This window comes from Maylandia zebra, linkage group LG1 (assembly GCF_041146795.1).
Source record: "Maylandia zebra isolate NMK-2024a linkage group LG1, Mzebra_GT3a, whole genome shotgun sequence".
Taxonomy (NCBI): Eukaryota; Metazoa; Chordata; class Actinopteri; order Cichliformes; family Cichlidae; genus Maylandia; species Maylandia zebra.
Genome location: NC_135167.1, coordinates 42,711,754 through 42,731,892, shown reverse-complemented (window position 1 = coordinate 42,731,892; position 20,139 = coordinate 42,711,754). Strand labels below are relative to the sequence as shown.

Here is a 20,139-nt window from a genome sequence, read left to right as displayed (position 1 = left end):
TCCTCGGTACCAAAGCCAAGGGGAGATCTTAAAACTTTTTTAAAAGCAATAGAAAATTGTTCTGTTGCAGATTGGTATAAAAACACGACAACGACGTGTTGAAATAAGAGGTGTAAAATGGCAGAGAGATAAAAGTATATCAAACACAACAGGACAGTGATCAGAAAAAACAGCATCACATATTTCCATGTTTAGGACCGGTAACCCTAAAGACAGCACACGATCCAATGTATGACCCTGTTTCTGGGTTGGCCCAGACACAAGTTGAGCAAGACTAAAGGAGTCTATCAAACTTAAAAAGTCTCTGGTCAGTGAATTGGAGGGACAACACACATGAATATTAAAATCTCCAACGATTAAGATTCGATCGTAGTTTGACACAGTTCCAGCTAAGAAGTTTGAAAAGTCTTGGGTAAAATCCTTGTGGTATTTTGGAGGTCTGTATGCAACGGGTGTCGGGCGGGGATGCCCCAATTCAAACGTCACAAGTTCAAAACTAAAAAAAAAAAAAAAGTTCAAAACTAGAATACGAGTGAGTTAAGAGTTGTTTGCAAGAGAGCTTCTTCCTGAAAACAGCCGCCACTCTACCACCACGCCCAGTCATCCTCGGCACATTAAGATATTCACAGTCAGGCGGTAAAAGTTCAGTAAAACAGCTGGACTCACCGACTCTGCCAAGTTTCCGTTAAAAGCATTAAATTCAGATCCCGATCAGTAAAGAAGTCCTTAAGAATAAAAGTTTTGTTTGCTAGCGATCGAGCATTAACAAGACTTAATCTTAGTGGTATCGGTGGCTCAGCGGCCGATGTGGGTGCCCGACCTATCGGCCGTAGGTTCTGAGGGTTTACTCCACCTGAGCGAAGACGGGGGAGACGCTGGCGCGGGGTTATTGTCGTAAGCCCGACAACAGGTGTCAGGCAAGTGTAAGCCATGTCCAGAGAGTGCCAGTAGTTGACGCGATCAAATCCAGTCGGGATAGGGTGAGGTATTTTCCGAAATCGTGTGCAGGTAGCCTTCATTCTCACCAATAAGCCACTGCGTTTCCCACGGCGTCTGCGGTGCCTTCTCAGTTGAGGTAGCGCCGGAACACAACGGAGACAAGCTGGAACTCCTGACAGGAGCGGTGGGGAGAAGGTTCCCTGATATCCACGATTGCAATAAAGAGTTTTTAACTGAGAGGATCTTAAAGCCAGCAGCATTTGTGATCATATACAAGCAGAGAGTTAGCATGTTTTAAAACAAAGTAAAAATAAAACACTAGTACAAACAGAGTCAGACGGCAAGATGGTGTCAGACACTGGCGCCATCTTGACACGAGAAGACCATGTTTCAATAGGTTCACACTTCAAATGACAAAGTGTCCTCGGTGACAGCTGATGAAAAGACTCGTTGATTTAGACTTATAAATGCTGCTGCCTGTAAGCTACAAGCATCAGTAAAACATTGCTTAATATTTTTTTATCAGAATAATAATGTTAATAATTATAGCATCCTGTCTATCTGTGCTGCTGAGTCTGAAAAAGAAATTTATATTCAAAGCTCATGTGTATGAGGTACGAAGAATCCGGAGTCTTCTGTGTACTGAATGGGATTAAAATTGACTAAAGGCCCAGAGGATCTCAGGGAGGTGTCCTAGATTTCCTCTCTGCTTCACGCTACAGTGCTGCAGTCATCTTTTGTTCCTGGAAGTCAAACTGGGACCACACACATGCCTGCATGCCATTGCACATAAAATCAAACACCTGCCTCATTTGATAAGAAACGTAACTTCCTAAAACAAGACCTGTGAGGCGTTTGTGTGAACATTTAAATATGCACTTGCTTAAAATATGTTACAGGATGAAAGGAAGTCTTAAAGAATTGTGCACTTTGTTTATTGGTTAACGTTATAGTTGTTTAGTTCAACAAATCAATGAATGACTTGGCAGGGTGCTAACAAACTGGTCTTTTCCTTAGCTGGCTTACCTCAGGGAACAGAACAGTCAGAAGAGAGGGTTGGCTGATGGAACCAGCGAAGTTAACCACAACTCTGAAAACACACCAAGCACTAATGGCAAGGTGAGCTTACTCAACAGCGTATAAGAAGTGGCATGTTTGTGAGAACCAAAGGGCAACAAAGTTGCTCATGTTTTACAAATGTCTAGAGGATTAAATAGTTTAATTTGCTGTGATATTGTAATGTATTGTAGTGAACATGATCAGGTAGAATTGTTCTGTTCTTATCAGCTTTAAGAATGAGAACAATTACAAGTATACAAATAATCCTGCGTGTTACAGTTTCAAAATACATGTGTTATTTTAATTTTAAATTTTCATTCCCTTTAATTGATTAAAATGATGAAATAGAATGTGCTACACTGTGTCATACAAACAAACAAATTACAAAAATTAGAAAGCGGGTATCCTGCAGTTTTCTCTGTACTTCAATTAATAATCTTTATCAGCTTCTCATTGTCTGAGGACAATCAACTCTCAGGAGTTCAAATCCATTCCAAGTCCTGTCTTGCAGGCAGTGATCATTTGAATTTTCAGTGCAAGATGTTTACATTTTTCTCATCACAAGTCTTTAATTTACTCAAACTTCTTGATTATCAAATAGCCAACAATAACAGCACAACGCTCATCCAGGAAAAAAACACAATATTCTGTATATACATCTTAAAGTCGATGTCAATCTGCCCACAGCGGTCATCGGACGGTTCGTCGAGCCAGGAAGACGAGTCTGCACCTGGATTCGGTAAGGTTGGCGAGCTCCAGGAGGTAATGGACCGTCAGATGGCCGATTTGGGCCAAATGAAGGAGCGCATGGCTGCTATGGCATCACGCATCACTGAGCTGGAGGAGGACCTGGACACAGCCCGAAAGGACCTTATTAAGTCTGAAGACATGAACACAAGACTACAGAGAGACCTCAGAGAGGTAAAGAGGACACGATCTGTTTGTAACGAAGAGATGTGTTGAAATATGAGTTTGCGACTTTGTACATGTGTGCATTGTTCACACACATCTGTCAATGTTTTTAGCACAGTTTTTATAGATTTTAACAGCGGAGTGCTTCAAAAGATCCAGTGCTCTATAAACATGATAACATGACATTAAACATTGCACAGCAGGACAGTATAAGCAGCGTTAACATGTTTGCTCATGTTTGAGTACCAGGATTCTTTTAGTGCCTTGTCTTCTTCTCATATTCGTGTAAAGATGCCCAATCAGAAGGATTCCTGTCACAAAGGCTGAGAACTCTAAAGCAATATGTTTATGCATACAGTCTATGGCTCAGAAGGAAGACATGGAGGAGAGGATTACCACTCTAGAGAAGCGCTACCTGGCAGCTCAGCGAGAGGCTACCTCTGTCCACGACCTCAACGACAAGCTGGAGAATGAAGTGGCCAATAAAGACTCCCTCTACAGACAAGTAGGTCCCGTGCTGTTTGTTTAAGACTGTATAAAGCCACCACAACTCAGATAATCAGTTAATTGTGTGTTTGGCATTAGAGAAAATTGGATCAGTTTGTTTGTAATTTGCAGTCATTTCATCATATTGCTATTGTCTGCAAGCGCCCACACACTTTAATCTGGTATGCAGACAAGTGAGGAATTTATTGTTTGAGTCTCAGAGTTGGCTGCCAGCAGGAATTGCCTGCAGTTGTCAGACTCCTATTGAGGAATTCTTGCTGTATTCACACACTGAGCAGCGCAGCAGGCTCTTAATGGGAAGCCTTGAAGACACTGGCTTGTTTCTTTACAAGTACTCAGTGGAGATGGAGATGTCTTTCTCCTCCTCTCTTGGTTTTTGTTTGTCTCTGTGTCATTTTGATTGTTCTGTCACTCGCTTCCTGCTCTTCCCACCCTCGTGCATCCCTTGACCCCATCTCCCTTTTGTCTTTCTTTTTCTGCCCCTGTGCTGAAGTGTGTTTTCTGGTACTCTCTGCTCCTTGTGGATCTGAAAGCCACCTTTGAGACTGGAATGAAGGGACAAAACAGTCTTAAACGTATTTGCTCATGACTGTTTGGGTTTGATTTGTTTGTCGTAGACTGAAGAGAGAAACCGGCAACTTCAGGAAAAGCTGGAACTGGCTGAGCAGAAGCTGCAGCAGACCATCCGGAAGGCAGAGACACTGCCAGAGGTGGAAGCAGAGTTAGCCCAGAGGGTCGCTGCTCTCACAAAGGTATCAGCATCTGCACCTTTTTAAAACTACTGTTCATTTGTAATTGCATTTCTGTGTATATATGTATTTATTTTAAATGGAGCTGACTCAAAATTGCATCACCTCATAATACCTGAATAAAGGTACAAGTTTGCGTAACGTCACCAGATATGTTAAAGAGGTTCCTTTACAGCAACTCTGCATGGAAGCTGCTGAGGAAGCCATTATTTATGTTCCTCCAAATATTCACAGTGACCTATTTTTAGAAACTCAGCTCCTGTTCTTATCCATTTATAGTTAGAATCTTTATTTTGGACAAAACATCCTGCTGCATAACTGCACTGCAACAGCATCATATCACCTTATTAGTATTTTGTCTGGCTCTCTGTACATTTTTGAATGTAGTGTTTTTCATTGGTCTACTCAATCGAACCTTTTAATGTTTATCAGAAAGTGAGTAGAATCTACAAAGTCATCTTTCTCTAGTCTGTCCGCCCCTTCTGTTTCTTTGTTAATTTAATTAGTGCCATTCATTTCATTTATTTACGCCTGTTTAAAGACTCAGAAACAAACAGAGAAAAGAAGCAGACTGCCGTGTCTCATCCCTGCATTTTTAATTTGCATTTTATTTCCTCTTTGAGTGGTGCTTAAACCGCAAACTTAATATACAGAATACAGCAGAGACACAGACACACTTAGAAATGACTGCCCTGGTTTCTTATGTTATTTCATTTGTGCAACTTGCAACACAGGCTTTCTCCCTTCAGCAACTAATTGAAATTGTGCTCAGTCTCTTGAAATGTTTGCATTATTATCCTGTTCTCATTTGTGTCTGTCATGCTGTCTTTGTGTGTTCTTCATGCTGTTCCTACCACCTCCGTCTTTAGTGTGTTCTGTGTGGCTCTAAAGGCACTAAGATATTGAAAAAGGTAGACCAGCTTTATCCAGACGGCTAAACCAATCCTTTTTGCTTACTGGGAGGTTCACTATCCCTTGTTGCTGAATTTAACCAGACCAATAGCAAATCTAGTGTGTTTAGATTTTCAGATGAAATCAAGCCAAAAATAATCAAATGTACCTGAAGTCTGTGAAACAAAGAATACATTCCTGGTTAAGTGCAGTTTCAAACTTGATCAAAATACTCCGTCAAACCTGAATCGTAGCTGTGATCTGGCTTTATCTGTACAGCTTCTGTGTTTGTGCTTCATGTGCTAGTAAGCGGTGTTGATAGTTCGTGGTGATACCCTTCATCTCCTCTCCTCTGAAACACAAGGCACCTAGTTTTTGGTGTCTTGACACAAACAGGAAGTTCCAGCTGATTTTCTCAAAGACTTATGGAGACCCCACCTATAAGAGCTACAAGAAAACTAGATCAGGCTGTGTTGCCTGTTGGCTTTTGCATAAATCTAAATGTTTTAGGAACCGGTAACCCTCATAACCCAGGTGTGTAGTCAGTGGTGAAACTTAGATAAGGCTGCCATACGGTAGATCTGCATTATGGGACGCATGAGCTGCTTTATTATTTTTGGGTTGTGTTACAGTGCATGTTTTTGGCTTTTTGCTCCTTTTAAAATATGTAAATGTTGGTGACTTCATCCTTTCGAAGGACCTGTTCTCATCATGTCAAACACAGGAAAAAAAAAGTATGTTGAACCTTGAAGCAGTACAATAAAAAGACTTTTAGCAAGGTCCTTCTCCAGGATGGATGGTAGAGGGTTTGGGATAGTAAGGTCTGGCTTTAGAGATTTTCAGCCCTGCGTGGATTAAATACATGAAATCAGAGAAACATATTTGTACAGATTTGTAGTTTTTTCTCATTAACCTTTGTTTTCAGGCAGAGGAACGCCATGGCAATGTTGAAGAGAGACTGAGGCAGCTGGAGGCCCAGCTCGAGGAAAAAAACCAGGAGCTGCTCAGGGTGAGAACGAGGGGAAATGTTCTTACTGGAAGCTTGATTCTCATTGCATTGCTACAGCTGTGCGTTGTATAAAAATGTTGCTATTTTCGTAGGCACGGCAACGGGAGAAGATGAATGAGGAGCACAACAAGCGTCTGTCTGAGACGGTGGATAAGCTCCTCTCAGAGTCCAATGAAAGACTTCAGCTTCACCTCAAAGAGAGGATGTCTGCCTTGGAGGATAAGGTAGAGCACTTCTCTAGTGCCTAATTCTAAAGTTAGGCTGATGAACAAAGACGTCGGCAAGCTGAGGACACAGTATTCATAGCTAACTAACTAAATAAATATTTGTTGTTCCTGTTAAATCTGTGTCGCATGGCTAGTCATGTGCCATGTTAAGCATTTCTTATCATTCCTGTTTCTCAGAATGCCCTGATTCGAGAACTCGAGCACACCAAAAAATTAATTGAGGAGTCCCACCATGAGAAAGTAAGGAAATAAAAATAAAGAATTCCTCCTGTTTGTGTGTTTTTATATTTTGGGTTGTTTTTTCTAAATTGTTCTATAGCAGTGGTGGTTTTTCCTCTTCATGGCTACAGTAGGTAACAAGAATATCTGTAACATGCTCTCTCTCATAGGAGCAGCTCTTAATCCAAATTGAGACTATGAGGGCAGAGAATGAGCAGGGAAGGAGCAGGAGCAACTCGCTACTGCATGGGTAAGCTAGTGAAATGATTTGACTTTTATATCTCGCTGGGAAACTATGAGGAACTCAGGTGGTTGCTTAACACTTTGTCCAGTGTTATGTCAAAACGTCCGTGGTCAAGATACTGACCCAAAAAAGTTTCACATGTCATTGGTGATGGCAGTATGCTATACATTTAATGGCCACTTTATTGGGCGATATCTAGTGTTAAGGTCAGAAATGTACATACACTTATTCTGGATAACGTGATGAGGTTTCACCCCAGCCAGACACCTTTGGCATCCATCAACAGACTTGTAGCATAACTGTGGATTCATATTTAACCACTAGAGTTGATTTTAATTGTTTGGTTTCCTACCACAGACCTTTTAAGCAGAGTCCATAAATTTTCCGCAGGGTTAAGTGTTTGGGAAGTCTATTCCAGAAGCTTATTGTTTGCCTGCCTTATCCATCCAAAACAAGTTTGACTATGTGTTTGGTATCACTGTCCCAAACACATAGTCATCCTAACTGTGTCCAAATTTCAATTGTCCAGCTGTTGATTTAAAGTAAAGTTGAAGAATTTAGAGGTACTGTGTAGGGCTGCCATGATTAGTCGACTAGTCACGATTACGTCGACTATCAAAATCGTCGACGACTGATTTAATAGTCGACGCGTCGTTTGAAGCTTTGTAAGATCCCAAAAGACGCAGGAATAAGTAGTAGGGTTTAAGAGTGTAATAACGGACTGAAACAGAAGATGGCAGCACTGCATGTACAAGGATGCCAGCTGCCGTTAAACCCCGAAGAAGAAGAAGCTGTGTCCCAGAATTCATAGCGCAGCCCAGCTCAGTTTCCAACAATGGCGGCAGCTAGTTAGTTTTAATATTACTCTTATTATTCTTTCTGGGTCACAAAATAAACGTTTAACATATTTTCAGGCGAGAATGTAGCTGTGTAAACCTCAAATATCTGCTCAGTTTATCAAGACACCACATATTTTCAAAAGCGCTCAGAGGTTTTTGGAGACGTCTGTTACCCACTAGCTCGATAGCTAGCCGGGGGCTAGGCTCACTAGAGCCGTGAGAACACCGGACTCCCGGCAAATCGTTTTCAAACCCACCGCCGTCTTTCACTACTCAGGTTAAACATGATATATAAGTCACTTAGAAACTTCAAAATGTTATTGTTTTGCTTTTTTAGTATTTTATTTATTCCTGAGTAAATCGGTTTGGCTGAGATTAAAGTTATAGTTTTTACACAGCTGAATAAACATCAAGCAGACAGCTGATTATCAGAAGTGTGAGATGCTCGAGAATTTACTCCGGTGTCCTGTTATATTTTAGATAGCAAGGAGTTTATTAAACTTCACCGAAACAATCTGCAAATTTCATTAAAATTTAATAAACTATCATCTTGTCTTTATGTTTAGTTAGCACAGACCTTAAACACTTAAAGCTGTAAGCTAATGATAGTTATATAAGAGCATATGCTGCTGGTGCAATAAGCTGTGCGTTTTACGTCCAATGGATGATGATCTGATTAGTCGACTATCAAAATAATCGTTTGTGGCAGCCCTAGTACTGTGTCGTCTTCACTATTCTATTTAGTTTGTTCAATGTGCCAGTACCACTGACAGTCAACCAGCTTTGAAGCACAATGCTATCGCCACCATGCTTGAGAGTTGGTGCCTTTAATTCTCCACATGTATTTCATGTTATTGTGCACAAATATCAATCTTTCTCATCCGACTAGAGCAGGGCGATATGACCAAAAATATTTATCACGATATACATTTGAAAATTTGCGATAACGATATAACTGACAATATAATTGACTAGACAAAATACTCCTCAACTTTATTAGTGCAAAACGGGATTATAAGGGGCTCTGTCGAGTTTCAGAAAAATCAAAGGATGATTTTAAGTGTGCCGTATTTTCCAAAAAATACGGTAATAACGACGGCCCGCTAGCATGCGCTACCAAAAATAGTGCTTTGCTGTGTATCTGACGGACGAAAGCCAAACCAGTTCCACACCACTGAAGCTGCAGCATTTTACAAACCAGTTCTGGTTCATCCGTTTCATTCAACGATCCACTTTTGCTCTTCTCATTCTGCGTCGCCGCCATGTGCGTATGAAAACAAAGGCACTGCGCATGCGCATTTCACCCATATTCTATCGCGATATTTCATTTTCTTATCGTTGCCCAACATTACACCGGTATTACCGTGAACGGTATGATATGGCCCAGCCCTACATCCGACTATAAAACCTTTCTCCAGAAGACGGCACAGTGACACGGTGGTTAGCACTGTTTTCACAGCAAAGTCTTGGGTTCAAATCCACCTGTTTGGGTTGTCTTTGTGTGAGAAAACCAGAGTATCCAATCTAAAGACATGCTGTTTGAAAATGCCTCATTGAGGTTAGAGGAGAAAGAACAGTTTGCTTTAAAATGATAGAAAGAAAAGAGTAACACAACCAAGTTACAGAGAAGAACATCAAGAATCAGAATCAGAATACTTTATTAATCCCGAAGGAAATTAGGGTTACAGCAGGCAGCACGCTAATGGCGCATGCGCACTTACAAAGGAACCTTCTGACCAACTTTACACAAACATCACATTGGGGAGACATGTCAGAAAGGTCGGCTGATAGGAAAAAAACAACAAAAATACATAACATGAGGTAAGAGGAGGAGAAAAAAAACTCCACTCAGACTGAGCTCCTAGTGGGAGAACAGTTTGATAACAGAAAAAACACCTCAGCACAAAAAGCACATGACTGTCAATACACCATAGAAACACAAGACAAGCAACAAGGGCGGGTAAGGGTAAGAGAGAGCCGGTGTAGACAGCGCATCCGGTCCTGCAGCATGTCTGCGCTGGTCCAGTTGACTGCCATGCCATGTGCTGGGCACAAGCATCGAAGGCGTTTGGAAAGGGAGGGGGGATGAGTGTGTGCATATCAGTGTATGTGTGTGTTCGTGTCCATAGTTCAGCTGAGACAGTGTCCTTCGCCCCGCCAGGCTAAGAATGTTGAACCCTGAAGCAGTGCAGCTAAAAGACCACACATGGTCTGATGACTCTTGATTTCTGCTGCATTCAGATAGTAGGGTCACAAAGTAGCTTAAAAAACATGAAAGCATGGATCCATCCGGCCTTAGAGCTATCCTGTTCAGACTGATGGTGGCCTAATGATGTTGGGAGTATTTTTTGGGCATAGTTTGGACTTCTTAGTACCAGTTGAACATTGTGTAAACAACACAGCCTACCTGAGTATTGTTGGTGACCATATCCCCTTTATAACCACAGTGTAGCCAACTTCAGCACAAAACACATCATGTCACAAAGCTCAAAAACGTCACTGGCCTCCAGTGGCGTTAACGGTCACCAGAGCTCAATCCAGCAGTGTGTAATGCTGTTATGTCAATAAAGTATCAGGGGACAGTTTCCAGCATGCTGTTGTAAAAAGTTCTGGAGGTAAAATGTGCTCCAACCTGGTTCTAGACATGTGTAACTAACAAAGTGGCCAGTAATTGTATTTCTACCATAAAGCTTCATTTTATTTACTTAAATGTTTATTTTTTATGTAGCATAAAATACATGCTTTGCTTATGACGATGGTGTAGCCTCTTGAACTGAACGTCGCATAAAGCAGGTAATTTCTATCGAGGCTAATATAACAACCATAGGCATTTCACGTAATGGCCATTTCGTTCTGCACCAAGTTGCAGCTGCACGACTGCAACCTAATGTTCTCCAAAATCAATACAGTACAGTGTTGATATTAACAGACCGGCCACAGACGCTGCAGGAACTGTTGTTTTCCCGTCCAATTTGTCAAAATGTCAGATGGCCTACAGATGTGACTGAAATCATTCAGTCATTGACTGAAAATATACACCTGATGTAACCTCTTAGTTTTCTATTGATTCATGAATGACTTTCATTGGTGTGACTGTGTTTTTCAAGGCGGTCTCAGCTGGGCAGCACCCCAGATTTCAGATATCCAGTGTCGGCCTCTTCGATGATGGACAGTAACTCGGACCATTATGGCAGCGCTCTCGTCCTGAGACGGCCTCAGAAGGGACGCGTGGCAGCGCTACGGGATGAACCTTCCAAAGTAAGCTCACACCTGCAGACATAAAGCAGTTAAACGACAGATCTGGTCATTCATGTTTAATTAATCCACTATTTGAGAACATCTCTTAGCTGTTTGCCTTGTACGGCTTTTTCTTTCTTTCCTGTTTCAGTCTAATGTTTGAGTTCTCTGATGCTTTTCTTCTTCTCCCCCGCTTCTTTGTTTGCTACTATTACGGACAATCAGCGACATGTAAGTCAGTGTGCCTGAGATAACAGTGACGGTGTCTGTGTGCTGCATCAATGACAAACACCCTAGGATCTAACTATGTATTGCTCTGTTGCCTGACATCCTCTCACATGCCTGCTGCCTGCTTTCTCCAACCTTTTGATTATTTTCTCCATACTGTCTTCTTTCCTGGTATCTTTCTTTCCTTCTCTCCATTCTCATTCCCTGTTTTATACCTATGTAGGTGCAGACTTTAAATGAGCAGGAGTGGGAGCGCATGCAACAGGCTAATGTGCTGGCAAATGTGGCACAGGCCTTTGAGAGCGACATGGACGCCTCAGACCTGGAGGAGGATCGAGAGACAGTTTTCAGCTCGGTGGACCTGCTGTCCCCCGCTGGCCAGGCTGATGCACAGACCCTTGCCCTGATGTTGCAGGAGCAGCTGGATGCTATCAACAATGAAATCAGGTACCACTATAACAAGCACACACTTGTCTCATGTAACCCCATTTCCATGTAAATATTGCCATATTTTCACCTTTCTTTCACTTGCAGAATGATCCAAGAGGAGAAGGAGAGCACCGCTATCCGGGCAGAGGAGATAGAGTGCCGGGTAGGCAGTGGTGATAGCCTTGGAGGACATTTCCGCTCCATGAGCTCCATCCCTCCGTCGCTATATGCTGGCTCGTCATTGGGCGGTTCTCCACCCGGCTCTGGCCACTCCACTCCGAGGCGCATTCCCCGCAGCCCCAACAGAGAACTGGATCGAATGGGTGTCATGACCTTGGTAACTTTTCTTTTACCTTCCTGTAATGAGTATCACAATTTCCTAAACATACATTTTTTAGAAAGCCCCTTTGAGATATACATCACTGTAAGACTAATATTAATTTCTCTGATTACAATTCCTGATATTTTAAAGCTGTTGTCTTAATTTGCTGTCTTTGTTTTTTAGGATTATTATATAATTAAAACAAGACCGGCCTTCAATGTTGCTTTTATGTTTTATCAGTGTGATCGTCTGCTTCTATTTGTATGCATGACTTTGTAACAGTTTACATATATAACTGCGCCCTGCCTGTAGCAGTATTGCTATGACCCCTACGTCACCCAGAGCTCCCTCTCCCATCAGACAGTAACTTATCTGCCTTATGGTACAACTGGCTTCAGTGCCCCACTTCAAGCCAATAACTTTGCACCATACTTCCAGGTACCTGCCCATCTCCCCACAGCTCCTTCATTCCCTTCTTGGGTGGGTGCAGTCTGCCACTTCCTGTCTCTTCTGATCCTTTTGCCAACTTCAGTGCAAACAGGAAACTTTTTCTCTGTGTTAAATCCAAATCGTGGCTCTGGGGTTTTGTATTTGTTTTTTTGACTGCTTATAAAAGTCATCAAATGGAGACATGCTTGTAATATTTTGTGAAAGCCAAGGAAAACCTCAGTTAGCCTCTTTTTAGATTATTATTTGGGCATTTTAGTCTTTATTTGACACTAGAGCAGTAAGGGGCGGGGGGCAGGTCGGACTTGAAGCCAGGCTTATTTTTTTCTTTTATTCTCACTTACACATCTGATTCATTGACTTGTGTAAACGCAGAGTAACAAAAGACACAAAGCTGTGAGTGTGGATGTTCAGGCTTGTCCAGGTCTCCTGTCAGCATTCAGTATTCCTCAATAGGAAAATCATAACAAGCACACCTGAAATGCTAAGCTGAATTCCATATATTTAAAACATCACCAGGAACCAGCTAGTACTCTTTTTCAAAGTTTGCTTTATTTTTGGCAAAGCGTCTGTTTAGGCTGCCACTTAATATCTCTTTGGTTATTTTTTAACTTAAGAAACAAGGGCATCCCAAATTCAAGATCCTGATTACATTAAAGACACAGACAACTGACTCTGTGTGCCAGCTGATATGACAAGAGGTGCACATCTGTTTATTTTTGGCTTCTCTCGCTGCATTCAGTTTCGTATTGGTTCTGTGGAACTGTAAAACCACTGGTTACCCTGTTAACCCTGCAGCTGGAGTTACTCTAGCAGTACTTGCATTTGTTTGGTTGTTCCAGATGTTTGAGTTGAGTGTCCCTTTAACGTTTGTTTGTTTGTTCAGTGTGTGTTGAAGTTACTTATACTAATGAAGTTGCTTGATTGCAGAGCAGCAATTTACATCTGCCCTGCTTAAAATCAGGCATTTAAACAATTCAAGCAGTTTATTGAAGTAATGCTGTAATACATTAGACATGAAGGGAGTCTTTGTCTTTGAGTCTGGCAGATCATGTCGTCAGTTTTACATTTATAAATCTTACTTGGGTTAAAAAAATCACAAGATTATCATTAATGCATAAGTAGACACACAAATAGACACTCCAAGAGGAAAGAAAACAATTTGGGTAATTAAATTAATTTTCTGCTCACCCATCAATTTCCTCTTCCCGTTTTCCTTTTATAGCATACGCTCTTCCCTGCTTTGGCCCCTACAGTGTCAGCTGAGCAAAGGAAATGAGTGATTAGATACTTTCTTCCTGGGGCAGGAAAATTCCTGCAGAAATGTGGCACAGTGATGGTTTATTTGCTCTGCTAATGCCAGGTCTATGTGGAATGCAGAGGGGTGGGGTGGGGGGGATCTGTCCTCCACCACTATTGGTGCAGAGTGGAAAATATGACGAGAACAGCTGTGCTCATAAATTCAGGTGCCGTACAGTTATTGTTACACACACACACACACACACACACACACACACACACACACACACACACACACACACACACACACACTATAGCATCACCTGTGATTTCAAATGCTGTTTAGCATGAGTAGTCAGCTAGCTGCTTGGCATCTTAATTGATTTATCAATGCAAACAAATGTTATAAAAGCTTTTATCCCACTCAAATATTGGTGGTGGTGTAATTGTGAGCTAGACTGCACCCAGCCTACCTTGACCCAACCTTCAGCTTGGTTTTTGCAGTGTCTCCTCCCTTGGGTGTGGTGGTACTCCTGCAGACTTTAATTTCCCAAGAACTACCTTTCTTAATTGCACAATAAAAACAACAGCTTCTCTGAGTCTGCGTGTGTGTCTCTGCCTGTGTGTGCGCACACGGATAACTGTTCTGTGTATCTTCGTGTGATTTTCTGCTCTTGTCTCTTTGTGCATGGCTTGATTCCACCGCTGATCTGTTGTGTATTACTAACTGCTTCTCTCCTCTCTCCCTTTTTGCCACACTTCAGCCTAGTGACCTGCGCAAGCACCGCAGGAAGGTAAACTAGAGACCTGCTTTCCCGAGCTTTGTGAGGGACCTGTTTGCTATGTAACATCTCCCACCCCCAAGTTTAATCCCTAATGTTTACTTTCAGTTTCCCCATCCCATCCTTAAATCCTCCATCCGTTGGAAATATGCAGTCCTGTTTTTGAATGCCTCGATTGTTTTGGGGGGGGGTGTAACAGTGCTGCAAATAATACGTTTCCTTTCTTCATATTGAGTTTTAAGTAATGTATTTTCTATTATCAAATCAAACACACGTCTGTTGCAGGCAATCTCCAGCATAACATTTTTGCATTACTGGGCCTCCAGGCCAGCACCTCAGACTTTTATTGCACTTTAGTGTCATTTCTTTTACTTATTTTAACACTGCTGTGGTGCTTCACCTGTAATAATCAATCATAATTTATTAGTATGTAAGGGACTCATTCTTTAGAATGCGTCTAGTGGAATAAATGCTATCTCTGACTTTAAAATAAAATCACCCCTGCATATTGCAGCCATCACAGCAACAGACAAGGATGGAGGCTCCTGCCAACCTGCAGCAAAGTTTACAAAAAGATGGTGGTGTACAAAGCAAGTTTGTTTGCATCAAAACAGCTAGAGTTTTAACTTGTTCTCCTTTGAGTTTTTCTGTCTGTGTGAAAAACAGTGAAGGGATAATTTTCCAGCAAGTAGTCTCTAATGTGTGTAAATTAGTGTTGCCCTCTAACTTACACACAATATAAAAACTTCTACAAGGGTTTGAGCTGTCACTTGAGAAAGGATCATGACAAAAAACAAAATAAATCAGTTAAATTTGAGAAAAAGAATTGTTGATGCTTACAGAGGATGAAAATACAAAATTATTACAGTATTTTCAAGTTTCAAGAACTGGTGTGAGAAGTATCATCAACAATCAGAGACCTAGAACAACTACCAAGACATTAGTGAGTGACTTAGCCAAGTAGGAAATTGTAGTCTCAAAGCAGACGATGACTAGAACGCCGCATGGGAATGGACAGAGGTTGAAGACTAAGGAAAACTTGATTTTCTACAGAAGAGATACCTTTGAGCCAAATTGAAGGATGCTGAAAACAACCTGGAGAACGATTATGTATGCTGGAAGGGCCTCTTTTGGTCAGATGAGCTCTTTGCTTATGATTTGAGAAAGAAGGGCGAGGCGTGTGACCCAAAGAACACCACCCCAGTAGTGAAACACGATAATGGGAATATTATGCTGTGAGGATGCTTGAGTGTGTCTAGAACTGGGAATCTCGTCAAAGTGGGAGAAATCATTACGGAAAGATGTGACGATTTTGAACAAAAACCTCAAGTAGTCTGGGTTGTGGCTCTGTCTTCCAGTGTCTTCCAATACAACAATGACCCAAAAAATATTTGGCTCCAGGTCAAGACCATCAAATCTGAAGGAACTTCAGACATATAACAGGAGGTCTTGGTTAGCTTTTAGTTTACATTGTACAAAATACACTAAAGAAATATTTACTTACCTGGTGAACTGTTTAAGAAGTGCTAATAGCAGGTTCCAGGTTTAATTTTGAGGCAGGACTTTTCCCACGGATCCCTCCTATATGTTACATCAGTGACTGGTTAATACCATAATTAGAAGCCAGGATCTGTCAATCATTCTTCATTTTTCCCTCCACATTAAAAACACTCGTAGCAACTTTGGTTTCTTTTTTGTTTGTTTTACAGTGTTCATCACTTCGAAGTTCGTTCTCTTTTGGGAGACTGAGTTTCATTCTCCTTTTTGCCTTTGTGAAATTACACTGCACACAGTATTCCCACTAAATAATTGATTGTTCACAGTACTGTATCTGTTACCAATATCCAGTCTGTATGGATTGTTCATAGTCCACATACAGTGTAGCCTCTTGGTGTGTATTATGAACAGTAGGGTTTTTTCATTGTTGTTTTTTTTGTTCCATTAATGTTTCTCTGTCTGTGTCATGCAGTCTACTCAAGATGATAAGGCTACTATTCATTGTGAGACGTCACCCCCCACTACTCCACGTTCCATCCGACTGAATAGGGAGGTGGGCCACGCCGCTAGTCACGAGGACATCCGAGACATCCGAGGGTAAGACGTGCATTTTTATCCAGGAAAAATTGTTTTAGTGTTTCTGGGATTTAAACATTTGTTTCTTCTTTCTCTATCTAATAACTTAACCCTTATTTGTGTAGGCTGAGCAGCCTGCAGGATGGACAGGGCAGTAACCCAAGCAGTAGCAACAGCAGCCAAGACTCTCTCAACAAAGCAGCCAAGAAGAAAAGTATCAAGTCATCCATTGGACGCCTGTTTGGGAAGAAAGAGAAAGGTCGGCCCAGCATTCCTGGCAAGGATCCTGCCAGCCAAGGTCAGACACTAGCAGCAGTGCTAAGCCGATGTTCTGGACATGTATGCTACTAATAGTGATGAGTTTATGATCTATGTTAGATCTCTGAGCTCAATGTTATGTTCTAGCTGGCACTCCCGAGGCAGAGAGCTCTCCGAAGGATGGCTTGGGTGTGGGCACCCTTGGTGGTCCTGCAGAGAAAAACAGGAAGCTACAGAAGAAGTAAGTGTCTGTATGACAGTCCCATCCCTTCCAATGTTTATGCAGAGTAAGAAAGCGAATATAGAGGATAAAAGGCTCTTGTAATTGTGCAGATATCAGTCTGTGTTGTTGTGCTGCAGTCCAGGGCTGCCTCACAAGCTCTTTCTGGCTCACGTGCACAGCCTTTCATTCCACCCCACGGCATTTCCATCGCAATCATCTCTCACATCTCCTGTTTTGTTTTGGGGGTTTTTGACACTTTCATTCTTAGTTTTGTTCAAGCAAATTGCAAACACCATAAATGTTTTGCTGTCACATGGCCCTTCAATAATCATCAGTTCATTCTTTCTCTTTATTTTTTTTCCTTCTTTTTCACATTTTGTACCACCCCCACTCTCTCTCATTCCATCTGTAGTCCAAAGACTGGGTAAGTTGGCTCATGTTGCTTTTTGCCTTGCCCGATCTTCTCGCATTTGGCTTCACATTGACCTCACCAGTAACCCTGCAGACCCCGACCAAGTATCTCTTTGAATGTCTGATAGATTTTCCATGCTGCTTTTTATCCTGCTTTCCATAGTGGAGCATAACTAACAGGAATGTGTGTGCACTGATTGTAGTGAGTGCAGGATTTTCCTATCGCAGTTTTCCTTTTGGAGCATGACGTTATGCACTACAGCCATAGGAAAAATGGAAGTTGGCTCTTTGCGTGTGTTCTTGTCCATAAAATAAACATTAGCATAGTTATATTTTTTTGTTCCTACACTCCTTTATTTACGTAAAACTGAATTGTTACTTAATAACGTGCTTTTGGACATTTCTGCCAACTCTTTAAAATGGATCTGCTAAACAGATGGTGAGCTTGTTGATGGTGTGGCACACAGCTACATCTAGTGGAGCACTGAGTCTTTCTTGGGTTCAGGTCCTGTGTTTGTCCCCTCCCCCTTTCCCCTTTCTCTCTCTTTCACTCAGTATGCATGTCAGCTAATGTCTTGGGGTTTGTGTGTGCATAATGGGATTTTGTGACAAACATTTGGATCTGTGGCTGTGAATATTTTGGTCCTTGAGCAAGTGAACCACCAAGTTGGCTTTCACATGTATTGCGTCTTCCAGGCATGAATTACTAGAAGAGGCTCGCAGACAAGGCCTCCCGTTTGCCCAGTGGGATGGACCAACTGTTGTGGTTTGGCTGGAGGTACAAGACCAACACAATTCATTTTAAAAGCAGTAAACTCAGTAGCATGTCTAAATCATTAATCCTGTTTAACTGTTGCTAATCTGTCCCCTTCTGGCCAGCTGTGGGTGGGCATGCCAGCCTGGTACGTGGCTGCATGCCGTGCCAATGTGAAGAGTGGAGCCATCATGTCAGCACTATCAGACACAGAGATCCAGCGGGAGATTGGAATCAGCAACCCACTGCATCGTCTGAAGCTTCGTTTGGCCATCCAGGAAATCATGTCTCTCACCAGCCCTTCAGCCCCACCGACCTCCAGAACGGTACCCGTCAGTGCATTCATACCTGCAGCTGGACCACTGTGCATATTTAACACTGATCACATTGCTTACACTTTCAAAGTCTTGATGATACTTTTAAGCACTGTCACATTCATATCATCTCATTAGCATGACACTTTTGACTGCCTACATACTTAACATGTACTAATGCTTGAATCCAATTTCTACTGGTTTCATCTGAGTTCAGTTGCTAACAATGAATGAAACAAATGCTTCATAGTTTTTTCTCCATTTGGCTCTCTTTCTGGCCTTCACCACTCTTCCCGCTTGGCGCATTTCTGATTGGTTGGTGTCAAATGATCAGACCACAGGAAACGTTTGGGTCACACATGAAGAAATGGAAAGTTTGGCAGCCACGCCTCCCACGGTTAGTCTACCCTGATTGGCTGGGCACTGGTGGCTTCTCACATCTATGGTTGTGGTTGAGCTTTGTTTCAAGTTGTCTTCAGTATTGCCAGACTTCACTTATTACATTGGATACGTCCAGTATGAATTTGGCTGCGTGCACGATCACTGAGTGTCTTGAAACAAAGCCTTTTTCGTTCCCCTAGTGGGCGACTTCTTTGTTGTTCTTGGATTGGGCTCATGCTCTTCTTTAGTCCTTGTACAGTATATGTATGTTTCACCTTTTGTATAGCTTTCACCTTACATGGACATAGATGGAATACACATGAAGAACTACCTCCCACTACCAAAGTTAGATTGGGCTGTTTATGAAACATTGCCACTCATTAGTGGGTGATGTATAGCCAAAAGAATCAGACATTACACACACATTTGTCTGATACCAGAAATGCTTCTCTTTAATAGATCTGGTTGGGTTAAACCTTTTGAGGACAATTTAATGTCCTCAAAAGGTTTATAGGTTAATGTTTTATTCATTTATTTATTTTCATATTTATATATACCTCTGATCACCCAGCATTTGTATTTCCTGTTTGATGCCTCACCATTTGTTTGTCTGTTATTTTCCTGCTATTTTTACTGACTTGTTATTTTGTTTATTGCTTTATACTTTCCACTTGAAGCTTCTCTAACCCCAGCACTGCACACTAACCCCTCACCTTTCTGTTCTTCTCACCATGCTCACTCTAACCATGCTAACACCAGGAGGATGACGAGGGTAGCTGGGCCCAGGTTTGCATACGTTCTCCAAAACCCACCTATTCTCACCTGTGATTGTTTGTTTGTTTGCTTGTTTGTTTTGTTTTTTAAATTCGGTTATGATTGCCTTGTACTCCTTTATTCACAACAAGCACATTCTAGCACAGTTTAATTTGGAGCTTGTCTGCATACAGTTGCTACTATAGAGGTTTGCTCTTAGAGCGAAAGCAAACTGCTCCAAAAAACTCCAGCTGAATTTTTATGTATCCAGTTTAGTTGAGCAAATACATGATAATATAATAATGAAACAGTACACTATCTGCACAACAGCTGCTGAGAGGCGGTGCTGTAGTTCAAAGGAAAATAACAGTAAAATGAAACAGAGTAACCTTACACAATGATTTCTTTTAAATCTGTAGTGAGTTCATCCAATTAAAGTAAAAATATATATATTTATTTAATTATTTTAAACAACTTTCAAAGATAAATCTATAAACATGAATACATGGCTTTGATTATCTGCCAAATCAGATCTGATGCGTTAAACTAATAAGCTGTACTTCAACATCAGGCACGACTTAATCGTTACTTTCCTCATGTTCAATGCAAATAAATCATCCAAGAATATGCTTAATTAATATTTAGTATAAACCAAAACTTAGATCCTAATTCATTTTAGTGGTAAGAAACGAA

The 20,139-nt window shown here is 41.5% G+C and overlaps 1 protein-coding gene across 7 annotated transcripts in view; it reads left to right on the top strand.

Moving 5' to 3' along the window:
* ppfia1 (PTPRF interacting protein alpha 1) overlaps positions 1-20,139 on the top strand; it is a 43,695-nt gene that overhangs the window by 19,375 nt on the left and 4,181 nt on the right. For 3 of the 7 annotated variants that reach the window (XM_076886884.1, XM_076886890.1, XM_014411319.3), the window contains exons 6-24: positions 1,957-2,058; positions 2,686-2,919; positions 3,269-3,415; positions 4,035-4,169; positions 5,983-6,066; positions 6,159-6,290; positions 6,471-6,533; positions 6,683-6,762; positions 10,703-10,853; positions 11,284-11,507; positions 11,595-11,826; positions 14,262-14,291; positions 16,249-16,373; positions 16,478-16,650; positions 16,758-16,851; positions 17,941-18,022; positions 18,124-18,324; positions 18,647-18,709; positions 19,453-19,479. In XM_076886884.1, the coding sequence (XP_076742999.1) occupies positions 1,957-2,058; positions 2,686-2,919; positions 3,269-3,415; positions 4,035-4,169; positions 5,983-6,066; positions 6,159-6,290; positions 6,471-6,533; positions 6,683-6,762; positions 10,703-10,853; positions 11,284-11,507; positions 11,595-11,826; positions 14,262-14,291; positions 16,249-16,373; positions 16,478-16,650; positions 16,758-16,851; positions 17,941-18,022; positions 18,124-18,324; positions 18,647-18,709; positions 19,453-19,479 (2,379 nt within the window). The remainder of the gene's footprint in view (positions 1-1,956; positions 2,059-2,685; positions 2,920-3,268; positions 3,416-4,034; positions 4,170-5,982; positions 6,067-6,158; positions 6,291-6,470; positions 6,534-6,682; positions 6,763-10,702; positions 10,854-11,283; positions 11,508-11,594; positions 11,827-14,261; positions 14,292-16,248; positions 16,374-16,477; positions 16,651-16,757; positions 16,852-17,940; positions 18,023-18,123; positions 18,325-18,646; positions 18,710-19,452; positions 19,480-20,139) is intronic. The other 4 variants (XM_076886900.1, XM_014411320.3, XM_076886892.1 and 1 more) reach the window with 3 other exon arrangements.